This window comes from Carcharodon carcharias, chromosome 4 (assembly GCF_017639515.1).
Source record: "Carcharodon carcharias isolate sCarCar2 chromosome 4, sCarCar2.pri, whole genome shotgun sequence".
Classification (NCBI taxonomy): domain Eukaryota; kingdom Metazoa; phylum Chordata; class Chondrichthyes; order Lamniformes; family Lamnidae; genus Carcharodon; species Carcharodon carcharias.
Genome location: NC_054470.1, coordinates 188,559,581 through 188,574,939, shown reverse-complemented (window position 1 = coordinate 188,574,939; position 15,359 = coordinate 188,559,581). Strand labels below are relative to the sequence as shown.

At 43.7% G+C, this 15,359-nt stretch overlaps 1 protein-coding gene across 3 annotated transcripts in view; it reads left to right on the top strand.

Annotated features, from left to right (window-relative positions):
* Positions 1–15,359, top strand: part of rgs12b (regulator of G protein signaling 12b) — a 273,901-nt gene that overhangs the window by 197,785 nt on the left and 60,757 nt on the right. For all 3 annotated transcript variants that reach the window (XM_041185750.1, XM_041185752.1, XM_041185751.1), the window contains 2 exons: positions 4,638–4,832; positions 11,361–11,434. In XM_041185750.1, coding sequence (XP_041041684.1) covers positions 4,638–4,832; positions 11,361–11,434 — 269 coding nt within the window. The remainder of the gene's footprint in view (positions 1–4,637; positions 4,833–11,360; positions 11,435–15,359) is intronic.

Sequence of the window (15,359 nt, the reverse complement as noted above, 5' to 3'; positions counted from 1 at the left end):
CATACTGGTAACACTCAGAGGCGGGACTTTCTCCCAGATGGGGGTGGGGTTAAGCCATGAACTGAGCCATTTAATAGCCCAATCGCCATTAAATCAGGTTGGGGCTTCCCGCCATGCAGAAGCAGGTTCATACAAACGTACAAATTAGGAGCAGTAGACCATTCGGCCCCTTGAGCCTGCTCTGCCATTCAATATGATCATAGCTGATCTGATTGTAATCACTCGCCTACCGCTGCTAACGTTTCAGCCCCTTGCTTATCAAGAATCTATCTACTTCTGCCTTAAATAAATTTAAAGACTCTGCTTCCATTACCTTTTGAGGAAAGGAGCTCCAAAGACTCACAACCCATCAGAGAGAATAAATTTCTCCTCATCTCTGTCCTAAGTGAGCAACCCCTTATTTTTAAACAATGGCCCCTAGTCCTAGATTCTCCCACAAGAGGAAGCATCCTCTGCACACCCACTCTGCCAAGACCCTTCAGGATTTAAAGGTTTCACTCATATGAACGTAAGAATTAGGAGCAGGAGTAGGCTACTCGGCTCCTCGAGCCTGCTCCAACATTCAATAAGATCATGGCTGATCTAATTGTCACCTCCACATCACATACCTGCCATACCCCTGATGACCTTATACCCCCTTGTTTATCAAGAATCTATCTAACTCTGCCTTAAAAATATTCAATGACTCTGCTTCCACTGCTTTTTGAGGAAGAGTGTTCCGAAGACTTATGACTCTTTGAGGGAAAAATCAAGTTGTCTCTTATTCTTCCAAACTTCAGTGGATATAAGCCTGGCCTGTCCACCCTTCCCTCATAAGACAACCCGTGCATTCCTGGTATTAGCCTAGTAAACCATCTCTGAACTGCTACCAATGCATTTACATTCTTCCTTAAATAAGGAGACCAATACTGTACACAGTACTCCAAATGTGTTCTTACCAGTGTCCTGTGCATCTGATGCATAACCCCCCTGACTTTTATATTCAATTCCCCTCGCGATACATTATAACATTCTAGTAACTTACCTAATTACTTGCATTACCTGCATACTAACCTTTTGCGATTCATGTACTAGGACCCCTAGATCCCTCTGCATCTCAGAGCTCTGAAATCTCTCACCATTTAGATAATATGCTTTTTTATTCTCTTGCCAAAATGGATAATTAGCCCACAATATACTCCTTTTACAAAACCATGTTTACTCTGCCTGATTGCCTTGCTATAGCATCTTTAATAATAGCTTCTAACATTTTCCCAATGACAGATGTTAAGCTAACTGGCCTGTAGTTTCCTGCTTTCTGTTTCCTTTTTGAGTAAAGGAGTTACATTTGCTATTTTCCAATCTAATGGAACCTTCCCTGAGTTTAGGGAGTTTTGGAAACTTAAAGCCGATGTATCAACTATCTCACTAGCCACTTCTTTCAAGATCCTAGGATGAAGCCCATCAAGACCCAGGGATTTGTCAGCCCTTAGCTCCAACAATACCACTTTGCTCAATACCACTTCCCTGGTGACATCAAATTTCCTGAGTTCCTCCTTCCCTTCCATTTCCTGATTTACAACTATTTCTGGGATGTTACTTGTATCCTCTATAGTGAAGACTGATGCAAAATATCTGTTCAATTCATCTGCAATCTCCTTATTTTCCATTATTAATTTCCCAGACTCACTTTATATAGGACCAAAACTCACTTTCTTAACTCTTATCTAAATATCTATGGTAACTCATATCTGTTTTTGTATTTCTAGCTAGCTCTCTCTTTTATTCTAATTTTTCCCTCCATATTAATCTTTTTGTCTTGACTATGAGGTTACCAATTAATTCTATCTTGTTGCACAATACCAGGTCCAATATAGCCTGCTCTCTGGTTGGCTCCAGAACGTGCTGTTCTAAGAAATTATCTCAAAAGAATTCTACGAACTCCTCATCTAGGCTACTTCTACCCATCTGATTTTTTCAGTCTATATGTAGATTAAAATCTCCCATAATTACTGCTGTACCTTTCTGACAAGCTCCCATTATCTCTAACTTTATACTCTGTCCTACTGTGTAGTTACAATTAGGGGGCCTGTACACCAACCCCACAAGTGACTTCTTGCCCTTTATCATTTCTCATCTCAACCCAAACCACTTCCACATCCAGGTTTCCTGAAACATAGAAAAAAGGAGCAGGAGTAGGTTATTTAGCCCTTCAAGCCTGCTCCATTCAATATGATCATGGCTGACCCTCAATCTCAACGCCATGCTCCTGTGCTCTCCCCATACCCCTTAACATCTTTTGAGTCCAGAAATCTACCTATTTCCTTTTAAATATATTCAGTGACTTGGCCTCCACAGCCATCTGTCGTAGAGAATTCCATAGGTTCACCAACCTCTGAGTGAAGAAGTTTGTCTTCATCTTGATCCTAAATGGTCTACCATGTATCCTGAGACTGTGACCCCTTGTTTTAGACCTCCCAGCCAAAGGAAATATCATCCCTTCATCCAGTCTGTCTATCCCTGTCAGAATTTTATATGTTTCAATGAGATTTCCTCTCAGCCTTCTAAACACCAGTGAACATAGGCCTGGTCAGCCCAATCTCCCCTCATCCAACAACCCTGCTCTCCCAGGAATCAGTCTGGTGAACCTTTGCTGCACTTCCTTTATGGCAAGTATATCCTTTCTTGGGTAAGGAGACCAAAAGTGCACACAATACTCCAGGTGTAGCCTCACCAATGACCTGTACAGCTGCAATAAGCTCCTGTACTCAAGTCCTCTCGCAATGAAGGCCAACATACCATTTGCTTTCTTAACTGCTTGCTGCACCTGCATGCTTGCTTTCAGTGATTGGTGTACAAGGATACCCAGGTCCCTTTATACATCAACATTTCCATATCCATCACTATTTAAATAATACTCTGCCATTCTGTTTTTCCTACCAAAGTGGGTAACTTCACACTTATCCACGTTATGTTGCATCTGCCGTGTTTTTACTCATTCGCTCAACCTGTCTAAATTACCTTGAAGCCTCTTAACATCCTCCTCATTGCTCATATTCCCACTACGTTTCGTGTCATCAGCAAACTTGGAAATATTGTTGAAGAGTCATACGGCCTCGAAACGTTGTGTTCCTCTCCGCAGCTGCTGCCAGACCTGCTGAGTTTTTCCAGGTATTTTTATTTTTGTTTTGGAAATATTACATTTGGTTCTGTCATCCAAATCATTGATATATATTGTGAGTAACTGGGGCCCAAGCACAGTTTGCCCATCCACCCTGCAGCACCCCTTCTCATCCAAACAAGTTGAAAGAGCCTCAGACCAGTTGGACAATTGCAGTGACTAACGCTCCCGTACTCCTGCCTTCTGGGCCCCCTTAGCGGCCTTAGTTGCAGTCACACCCTCCTGTCCCTGACCACTTTTCAAATCAGAAGACCCTATCCTAAGGGGTGTGACCACTTCCTGGTACAAAGCATCCAAGTAACTTTTCCCCTCCCTGATGTGTTGCAGAATCTGCAGCTCAATGATTCTGAGCTGAAGTTCCTCAAACCGCAGACGCTTACTGCAGATGTGTTGCCCTGGAGCACAGTGGTATCCTGGAGCTCCCATGTGCTGCGGATGTGACACACCATCTGTCCTGCCATCCTTATGTGTTTTAATTAATTACTTAATTATCTTATTCAATGATTTATTTTCTTTTATGTATTACATTAATCTTACCACAAATTCCTCTACCATTTTAAACCTTAGGAATAAAATAGACCTTAACCACTCACTAGATACTTATCAGATACTCTCCAAACAACTAGCTCTTCCACTGTAGTAGAGCAAGAACCAATCCATGCAGGGTGAAAATGTTAGAGAAAACATAGGAGCACCTCCACACCTCTTCTCAACCAACTCTCCCCCTCTTCACCCAACACCCCTTCCTCACCCAACACCCCCTCCTCACCCAACTCTCAGTACTCCGTTGAGGTCGCACTCCAGTGCTTGGTCACACTGATCTTTACCTCTGTCTTTAATGCCTGGCGGGCAGGGCTACCGCCTCCATGAAAAAATTCCAGCCGTAGTTACATCTTCCCTGTTTCTTATGTGATGCTGGCAAATCATCATCACATTGCTTTAACTTAAAAAAAAAACTTGAATGATTGTACAGGCAATGATATAACTAGAATGGTGAACTGGAGAGCAGTATTTGAATTACTGGTAGTGGGAATTATAAAACTGTCTGAATCTCATGAAGAGAGGGTATTGAAAAATAAAAGTGGTATGAACTGATGTATGTGTGTTTTAATAAAATCACCTCTAAACACGAGACCAAGCATTTTGCTTTATTAAAGAAAACAGCTAACTGGAACAAAGTGCACACATATTTTAAAATGGCAAGCAAGATTTTTAAACAAAGAATCCCATAATTTATAGTATATTTGTGCGTGCAACTCTCCTTATATTTGACTACTTCTCAATTATTTTGCAAAACCATTTTTACAGATATTGTTTGATTGTGTTTTAATTTTACCTATATTGTAATAGCTGAAAAAAAATATATTTTTGTATTTAAGGGATTAATACTTAGTTAAGATCCACTGGTATCAATTGTGTTCCAGTTTATTGTTCTTCTGGTATTCCAGCCTGATTGAACATTTTCTTTTTCCAAAAGTATATTTCCACCAAAGTTCCTGTGGCAGAGAAAGAAAAGCCTTCAAAACACTGCACTGTGAGCCTACCAGATGGTTCCTTGCACACAGTTTCAATCCAGACCGGTGTCTCTATTAGAGGACTGTTGACAGAGTTGTGTGAAAAGATGCAAATTCAGTTGGCAGCCGTGGATCTCTTTCTGGTTGGAGGTGACAAGGTATGTCAAACCACGCTGTGTGCATCCTCTGATGATGGTGTGAAAGTATGGATAAGAGTTTCAGAGATGATGGAGTTGAGTTAAGAGTTGTGTGCGCCTTACGTGAGAGGCAGTTAAGAATGGAAAATAGAAGACAATGAAAATGGATGTAAATATAGTAGGGAAATAACAGTGAAGAGAGGGAAATCGCGGAATTGTTAAGTGCAGAAAGAGGCCATTCGACCCATCGTTTCTGCATCAGCTCTCTGAATGAGAAACTCACCTAGTTCCATTCTCTCACCTTCTCCCCATAACCCTACACATTCTTCTTTTCCATACAACAATCTAATCCCCTTTTGAAAACTTAAATCTGCCTCCACCACACTCTCAGGCAAAGTATTCCTGACCCTAATGTTAGACAGCGCCTTCCAAACCCACGACCACTACCACCGAGAAGGACAAAGGCAGCAAATAGTTGGAACACCATCACCTGGAGGTTCCCCTCCAAGTCACTCACCTGACTTGGAAATATATCGCTGTTCCTTTACTGTCGCTGGGTCAAAATCCTGGAACTCTCTTCTTAACAGCACTGAGGGTGTACTGACACCACATGGACTGTAGCGGTTCAAGAAGGCAGCTCTCCACCATCTTCTCAAGGGCAACTAGGGATGGGCAATAAATGCTGGCCCAACCAGCGAAGCCCACATCCCATGAATGAATAATAAAAAAAAACACTTGCTGTGTGAAAAAAGTTTTTCCTCACGTCACTATTGTTTCTTTTACTAAGTACTTTAAAGCAGTACCCTCTCATTCTCAAATTTTCACAAGTGGGACCAGTTTCTCCCTATCTACTCTGTGCAGACCCCTCATGATTTTGAATACCTCTATCAAATCTCCTCTCAACCTTCTTTCCTGTAAGGAAAACAGTTGTCCAATCTATCTTCGTAACTGAAGTTCCTCATCACAGGAACCATTCTCATGAATCTTTTGTGCACTCTCTCCAATGCCTTCACATCCCTTCTAAAGTGCGGCACCCAGAACTGGATGCAATAATCCAGCTGAGGCCCAACTCGTGATTTATACAAGTTCAACATAACCTCCTTGTTCTTGTACTCTATGCCCCTATTAATAAACCTAGGATATTGTACACTTTATTAATTGTTCTCTCAACCTGTCCTGCCGCCTTCAATGACTTATGCACATATACACTCCGTCCCTCGTCTCCTGCACCCCTTTTAGAGTTGTACCCCCTAATTTATACTGTCTCTCCGTGGTCTGTCTACCAAAATGAATCACTTCACATTTCTCTGCATTGAACTTCATCTGTCACCTTTCCGCTTATTCTATCAATTTGTCTATGTTCTTTTGAAATTCTACACTATCCTCTTCACAGTTCACAATGCTTCGAGTTTCGTATCATCTGCAAACTTTGAAGTTGTTCCCTGTACACCAAGATCTAGGTCATTAATATATATATCAGGAAAAGCAAAGTTCCCAACACTGACCAGTTGGGGAAGTCCACTAGAAACCTTCTTACAGCCTGAAAAACATCCATTAACCACTGCTCTGCTTCCTGCCACTCAGACAATTCTGTATCCATGTTACTATTGTCCCTTTTATTCTATGAGCTATAACTTTGCTCACAAGTCTGTTGTGCGGCACTGTATGAAACATCTTTTGGAAGTCTTTGAACACCACATCCATTGCCCTCATCAACCCTGTTATCTCTTCCAAAAACTCCAACAAGTTTATTAAGCATGATTTTCCCTTGAGAAACCCATGCTGGCATTCCTTAATTAACTCGCATTTGTCCACAAAACTATTAATTTTGCCTCAAATTGTTGTTTCTAGAAGTTTCCCTATAAATGAAGTTAAACTGACTGGCCTGTAGTTGCTTGGCTTATCCTTACGCCCTTTTTTGAACAAGCGTGTAAAGTTTGCAATTCTCCAGAGATAGATAGGTTCTTGATTGGTAAGGGGATTAAAGGTTACGGGGAGAAGGCAGGAGAATGGGGTTGAGAAACTTATCAGCCATGATTGAATGGCGGAGCAGACTCGATGGGCCGAATGGCCTAATTTCTGCTCCTATGTATTATGGTCTTATGGTCTCCAGTCCGCTGGCACCACACCTGAGTCGAAGGGAGACTGGAAAATTATGACCAGCGCCTCCGCAATTTCCACTGTCACTTCTTGCGGTACCCTTGGGTGCATCTCATCTGGTCCCAGTGCCTTATCAACTTTAAGTAAGATAACCCTAACCCTACCTGTCCAATACCTCTTTTTCAATTTTAAACCCTTCTAGTCTGAATTACCCCCGCTTTTTACCATGTCCGGTGCAGCATCTTCTTCCTTGGTAAAGACAGATGCAAAGTATTCGTTTAATACCTCAGCTATGCCTTCTGCCTCCATGTATAAATTCCCTTTTGGTCCCTCATCATCCCTACTCCTCCTTTTACCTCCCGTTTACTATTTATTTGCCCATTGAAGACTTTGAGATTCCTTTTTATGCAGTTTGTCAGCCTCTTTTTATACCCCTTCTTTGCCTGTCTTATTTGCTTTTTCACCTCCCCTCTGAACCTTCTTTTTCAGCCTGGTTTTGACCTGTATTTTCTACCTGACACCTGTCATAAACACACTTTATCTTCTTTATCTTAATTTCTATCTCCTTTGTTATCCAGGGAGCTCTGGATTTGTTTGTCTTACCTTTCCCTTTTGAGGTAATATACCTTGATTGTGCCCAAGTTAGCCCTTCTTTGAAGGTAGCCCATTGTTCAGCTACCTATTTTCCTGTCTACTTTTGACTCCAATTAGTCAATCCAGATCCATTCTCATCCCATTGCAGTTGGCTTTCCTCCAGTTAATTATTCTCACTCTGGATTTTTCTTTGTCCTTTTCCATAGTCAGCCTGAACCTTATGATACAATCACTGTCACCTAAACGTTCTCCCATTGACAATTGATCTATTTGGCCCACCTCATTTCCAAGAACCAGGTCTAGCAGTGCCTTCTTTCTCATTGGACTGGAGTCATACTGTGGAAGAAAACTTTCCTGAGCACTCTCTAGGAGCTCATGACCCTCTCTGTCCTTTACACTACTGCCATCCCAGTTTATATTCAGATGACTAAAGCCCTCCAATTTAACTACTCTATAATTTTTGCATCTCTGTAATTTCCTTGTAAATGTGCTCCTCTATATCCTTCCCACTAGTTGGTGGCCTGTGGACTACACCAAGCAACGTAATTGTACCATTTTTGTTCCTTAGCTCTGGCCAAATGGATTCTGTCCTTGACCGCTCTGAGTCATCCTTCTCCAGCACTGCAATGCTCTCCTTACCCCTCCTCCTTTCTTTCCTGAACATCTTGGGGCATTGTGGCATTGTCACTGGTCTAATAATCCAGAGACCCAGGGTAATGCTCTGGGGACTCGGGTCCGAATCCATCTATGGAAGGTGGTAGTATTTGAATTCAATAAAAATCTAGAATTAAAAGTCTAATGACAACCATGAAACCATTGTCTATTGTTGTAAAAACCCATCTGGTTCACTAATGCCCTTTAGGGAGGGAAATCTGCCACCCTTACCTGGTCTGGCCTACATGTGATTCTAAACCCATAGCAAAGGGGTTGACTCTTAAATGCCCACTGAACAAGGGCAATTAGGGATGGGCAATAAATACTGTCCTAGCCAGCGATGTCCACATCATGAATGAACATTTTAAAAAATCCAGGAATATTTAACACCCAGTCCTGCCCTTCTTTGAGCCAGGTCTCTATTATAGCCACATCATCATATTTCCACATGGCAATCTGCACCTGTAATTCACCTATCTTTCTTAACACACTGCACACATTCACATACATGCACAGTAACCCTGATTTAGACTATTATTTTCTCTGACCCCATCTATTAACTTACTATTCCCTACTCTATTACTGTCTATCTTTCCCAATATTCTGTGCACCTTGGTATTCCTCTCGGATATTATCTCCTGGTTCCCACACTCCTGCTGAGTTAGTTTAAAGCCTCCCCAATAGCACTAGCAAAACATCCTGGAGTTCCCACATAGCGCAGGATGGGCACTGTCGAGGTTGGAGTAGCCCTGCCATTTCTTTATTTATTAGTCACCCTTGCTATTGCTAAAGTAAAAACTATTCCTATACTAATACACCTCACTATGATCCGCTGGAGTTTAGAAGAGTAAGAGGCAACTTGATTGAAAGATATAAGATCCTGAGGTACCTTGACAGTGTCAGTGTGGAGAAGATGTTTCCTCTTGTATGAGAAGCTAGTACTCAGGGCAGCTATTTAAAAATAAGGGGTTGCCCAGTTAGGACAGAGATAGGTAGAAATTTTTCCTGAAGGTTATGAAACTCTCTTCCTCAAAAAACAATGGAAGCAGAGTCATTGAATCCTTTTAAGGCAGAGGTAGATAGATTTTTTTTTATATTCATTTATGGGATGTGGGCATCACTGGCTAGGCCAGCATTTATTGCCCATCCCTAATTGCCCTTGAGAAGATGGTGCTGAGCTGCCTTCTTGGAATGCTGCAGTCCCTGTGGTGTAGGTACACCCACATGATAAGCAAGGGGGTGAAAGGTTATTGGGCGTAGGTGGGAATGTGGAGTTGAAGTTGAAATTAGATCAGCCATGAACTTACTGAATGGCCTACTCCTGCTCCTAATTCATACGTTCGTATTAATAAACCTTTCAAGTATTGATAAATCCTACCAATACTTAACATACTTTGCTAGTTGTAATAAACCTTGCTTAAAAATGAAAGATAAGATAATATTCATCAGCTACTCATTTGTTCCTTATTAATAATACTTAACATATTTATCATTTTTAATCTTCTAGTCATTGAGAGTCGGTGCCTAAGCAGCAAAACTTATGCCTTTCCTGCAATGTCACACCTCAATTTCTGTTTCTGAACTCTAGCAGCAACAGCGACAGTGGCATCCCCTAGCCCCAAGTTATCTCCGAACTCTCGCTCTGTCTAGCCCCAAGACTCCCTGCAAGCCTCTCAGTAGATGAAATAAAAATAGATGACAATCTATTAAGGGAAAGTAGGACTAAAGTGAGGGGAAAACATGTTAATGAAGGATAGAGAGAGGGATCAGTAGTTGGAAGGGTTGCTTTCAAAGGATTTAGGGGAGAAGACAGGAATTCCATTTGCAAAGAAAGTGCTGGAATTAATTGAGGGATGAAGAAAGGGAACTGTCAGCTTTAAATAATGATGTAGAAACCCCTTTGAGCTGACATGGGAGACAAAATGCTGCTGAATGGTAGGGGGAGAAAAAATTGATGCAAATATTGAACTAGGTTGAAGCAAGAGGAAGAGTCCAGGTTGGATTCCAGAGGAGGAAGAGTCACGAGGAAACTTGATGCTGGCTTCTCTTAAAATGCACCACCAGTTTTGTTCCTTAACAGTTGGATTTGTTCCATCAATGCAACTTAAGCTACAAAATCCATCTAATAACTTGTTATATGTGTAATCTTGAGTTATCAGCATTTTTTCAATCTGTTTGAACCTTCTTTACTAGTTTATCATTTGTCGTGCACTGTTATGTCAAATGTGATGTTAATTCTGGGAGAACCACTGTTGCTAAATTGTCAGACTGCTTATCCGACATTCAGTACTTGATGAACAAGAAATTTCCTCCAATTAAATATTGGGAAGACTGAAGCTATTATTTTCGGTTCCCACTCCAAACTCCGTCCCCTAGCTACCAACTCCATCCCTCTCCCTGGCAATGGTCTGAAACTAAGCTAATCTATTCACAACCTTGGTGTTACATTTGATTGTGAGATTTCCACCTCCATATATTGCTACCCAACTTCACCCTTGGCTCAGATCACCTGCTGCTGAAACTTTCATTCATACATTCGTTACCTCAAGACTCAACTATTCTAATGCAATCCTTGGCTGGTCTCCCACATTCTACTTTCCCCAAACTTGAGGTCATCCATAATTCTGCCTGTGTCTAAACTCGCAGCAAGTACTGCTCTCCTATCATACCTGTGCTCGCTGATCTGCATTGGATCCCAACGAAGAATCATCTTGATTTTAAAATTCTTTTTTAAAATCCCTTCATGAAGTTGCCCCACCCTGTCTCTGTAATCTCCTGCAGCCCCACAACCCTCCAAGGTACCTGTGCTCCTCTAATTCTGACCTCTCGTGCAAACCCCAATTTTAATTGCTGCACCATTAGTGGCCAGCCTTCAGTTGCCTAGATCCCAAAATCTGGAATACCCTCCCTACACCTCTTCACCTCTCCATTTGCTTTTTTTCCCTTTAAGACAATCCTTAAAGCCTACCTAAAAGCCCAAGCTTTTGGTCATCTGACCTAATATCTTACATGGCTTAGTATCATACTTTTGTTTTATAATGCTCCTGTGAAACAGGAGTTACATTACATTAAAGGTGCTATATAAATATAAGTTGTTGTTGTTGAGAAGGCACATCACTGATAAGAGTTTGGGATTTTTACATACAATTTTTAAAAATATTTTGGCAATATTTACTTGTATCAATTCTGAATTTTTTTAAGCCTCTTGTACTTGATCAAGACTGCAACACATTGAACTCGAGGGAGATTCGATTAGAGAAACGTACTCTATTTCGGTAAGTTAACAAATTGTCATGATTGGAACATTGGCACAGGAGTAGGCCAATCAGCCCCTCAAGCCTGTCCTGTCATTCAGTTAGGTCATGGCTGATCTGTACCTTAACTCTATCTATCCAAATTGGTTCTCTAAAACTTAGATTTTTGTGAGGCAAGGTTAACTATCAAGCTCAGTCTTAAAAGTTTTAATTGATCTAGTCTCAACAGCTTTTTGTTTGGGGGTGTGGGTGGGGGAGCTGTTACAAATTTCCAGTACATTTTGCGTGATATTTGTGATCTACAAAATGCAATGTGAATGAACTGTGAACTGTTAATTTTAATAGTCAATAAGCCTAAGCTTTAAAATTTATATTTGAATCATATTCCATCATCTGGATATACCCATGGGATCTGCCTTCTAATGCACTGTAGCTACCATATTGGAAATCAGTTTGGTCAGGATGAAGAATGATAATTATAGGGCTAGCTTGGCCTAAAAACAGGATTCTGATAATTGTTTTGACAGCTTGTCTTAATTAATGAATCTACACCATTGGGCGGAATCGTCCCAGATTTGCATGAAGTGTGGTAGCGGGTAGGTAAAACAACGCACCAGCTGCAATGGCGCTGTATCGTCCTAAACCCGCCGCATTATTTGTGTACTCCAGCGAAATACGCTGTTTCCATGGCAGACAGACCCGCCATCACCCGGCCGCTGCATCATGCGCCATACTTAAAGTCCAGCCACAAGCACACATCTCTGTGCTTCCAGACCACTGCTGCTGCACAGAAGACATGGCCTTGAAACTGAAGAAGACTGCAGAATCCAGGTTCAGTGACACGTCCTTTGAGCACCTTTTGGATACTGTGGAGGCCCACTCTACCCCTGCTCTGGCAACAGCACCAACCTGGCTTGGGAGGCGGTGACAGCCGTGATCAGCATCAACGCCTTTCAAAAGTGGACAGCTGCCCAGTGCCTCAAAGGGATGAATGGTGGTCTCCAACCTGCCAAGGTAAGTCACTCTTCGCATCACTCTCAACTCACACATTCATAAACCCATCACACATCCACAGGGCCCTCACTCCTTGCCAGTTCCAGGGACATCACCATTCACTCTCTCTCATCCACCATCATTGTCCTCATTCCATCCATTGGAGCACTCACCACTCACACAGGCCAGGCATACTTATCATCTGGCCTGGCCCTGCTTACACTTTCTCCATCTCTACTCATGCAGGGCAAGCTGGCACACAACAAGAGGGAGAGGTTGCAAACTGGTGGTGGAATGCCTGAAATTAAGGTCCTCATGGACTTTGAAAATAGAGCCATCCAGCTCCGAGAGTGTCTGGCCCATCTGACTCCCCGTTTCCTGTGACCTCAGCAGCTCCAGCTCCACATGGTGAGGAGGATGCCACTGTTCACTATTGTCAATAAACTCCCAAGAACTCTCCCTGCCTTTTGTTCTTGAGCAGTGTTCTTGTCACTCAGATGTGAAACCTTTATGCACAAGATAAAGGCAAGTGTCTCAGTCCAGGGCCTCTTCCCTGTGCTCTGTGCAGCCTTCAGACCACAGTGATGGTCCAGCCTCACACTCCATGGAAACATTAATAATGCCTGCGCCTTGGTCATGTTTGTCATTGCTGCCAGAAATAAGTGGACAGGTGCCAAGGTGTTCTTTCATTCTCTCGGTATGCTCTCAGCACCCTTAAGGAAGGGCTGGCTGCCATCTCTTCAGCATTTGTGACCACGGATGCTGTACGCATGGAGGACTCAGGTGCTGAAGGCGGACAAAGAATCAGATGCTTCCAGAGTTTCATGGCTGCGTCTCTATGACATGACCCTGAACACAGAGCGTAAGCCACCTACCTCGGCCATATTGGAGTCATCTGTGAATATTTATGGAGTGTCCTCACTGCATGTCGTCATCATCCTCCTGCAATTGAGTGACTACTAAGACCTCCACTGTGTCTCCATGACAGGAGCATTCTCCCAGAGGGTATTCATGCTGCCGTAAGCCAGACTGGAGTCAAAAGTTCACACATGCGATGTGAGGATCTATGGGGTCACCTCACTGCATGTCGTCATCATCCTCCACAAATCTAGCAGCCTAGAGGGCCTCCCGAAGGCGTCTGCCTCATCTAGCCAGTGTGAGGGTCTCATCCCCATCATTGTCGCCTCCAAGGACCTCCTCACCCTCATCCCCATCGGCGTCGTCCTCATCAGAGGAGATCTTCAGCTCCTCCACTTACCCCTCAGCCAGCTTGTCTCTCCATTGGAGTGCCAGGTTGTAAAGAGCGGAGCAGACAACGACGATGTGTGACACCCTTATGGACTGTATTGCAGGCCTGCACCAGACCGGTTGAGACTCCGGAACTCATCTTCAGTATCCCGATGGTTTGTTCCACCAAATTGCGAGCTGCAGCATGAGCCTCATTATACCATCACTCTACTGCAGTCTGAGGCTGCCATGCTGTCATCAGCCATGGCCTCTGCGGATAGGTCTTGTCCCCGAGTAGCCATCTCTGCAGCTTCTATGTACCCTGGAAGACTCCAGGGACCTTTGACTGACTGAGGATGTAGGTGTCCCTGGAAAACATGCGTACACCTACAGGGTGTGTTTCTGGTGGTTGCACACCAGCTGCATGTTCAGCAAATGGAACCCTTTGCTGTCACCTTGTGTTGTGATAGAGATCTGAACGCCACATGAGTGCAGTCAGTTGCACCCTGCACCTGTGGGAAACCCGAGATCTGGGCGAATCCTATTGTTCTTGCATCCTGTCCTGGTCCTGGGCGAAATGCACAAAGCTGTGTGCCATAGAGAAGGTGGCATCCGCGACCTCATGGATGTATTTGTGGGAGGAAGCTTGTGGGATCCCAGAGTGGTCACCTGTAGAGCCCTGAAAGGAGCCACTGGCAGTGGATAACCTCCATGTCCTATTGAGGCAAATCCTGCAGTAGCTGGTAGATGTGACCAACTAGTTCCCTAGTCATGCGCAGTCTTCGGTGACACTGGTTCTTGGTCATTTGCAGGAATGACAGGTGGCATCTGTAGACCCTTGGTGTTGCTAGGCACCGTCCTGCAACAGCTCGCTGTGGCTCTTCGGCAGCGTGTGCGGGAGCCCCGGCTACCCCTTCTTCCTGAGGTTGCTGTTGCTGCTTCTGCATAGCCAGGAGCCTCAGTCGCTCTCTCCTCTGTCGTCTTCACGCTCTGTAGGCCATCAGGTATACAGCTAGTTCACCAGGCTCCATGATCCTTATGTACTCCTGCAGGATGAAAGAGAGAGACACATGGTTAGCATGGATGCACTAAGAACCTGTCCTAGTTAAGTGTGATGGCCCCTTAACACTTCCTGGAGAGTGCTGGCCACCACTTGGATTAGTGCACTGCATGGCTGCCCTGGTAGCTTAAACCATGGGGGAAAATGATCCAAACCGGATGCTGACATTGCAAGGAGCTGTGAGCGCCTCCAGCAGTGACTGCTCCATGGCCAACTTTAGTGAGTAGATTGTACTTGTGCAGTCGTCCAACTGTTTTGCAGTCCATTAAAATGCTCATGAATTTGCAGCCTGTGCCAGGGGGCAGGGTGGGGGGAAGCTCTGGAGCACTTGGTGGTACTTTGATGCCCCTGTGTTGCTTGAGTGGCAGATAAGCTAGGAGCTCAACCCCAATCATGTCAATGTGGCTGAACTGTCTCAGTTGCAGAGGAGTGGTTACTTTATACAGGTTTTCCTAATGCGTGGCCACTTCCCTTGCCCACCCTACCACCCACCCTGAATGCTTGTGCATTATATTCAAAGGCAGGGCTGCCCTTGCGCACGAGCATCCCCCCGCCCATCGCTTCAATGGCAGGGCTGCCCTTAACCCCAAAGCCCCTGAAGCTTGAAGTCCAACAGGTAACCCTGGCGGGCGCTGCACAGCGTTACTATGTACTCACCTCTGAGCT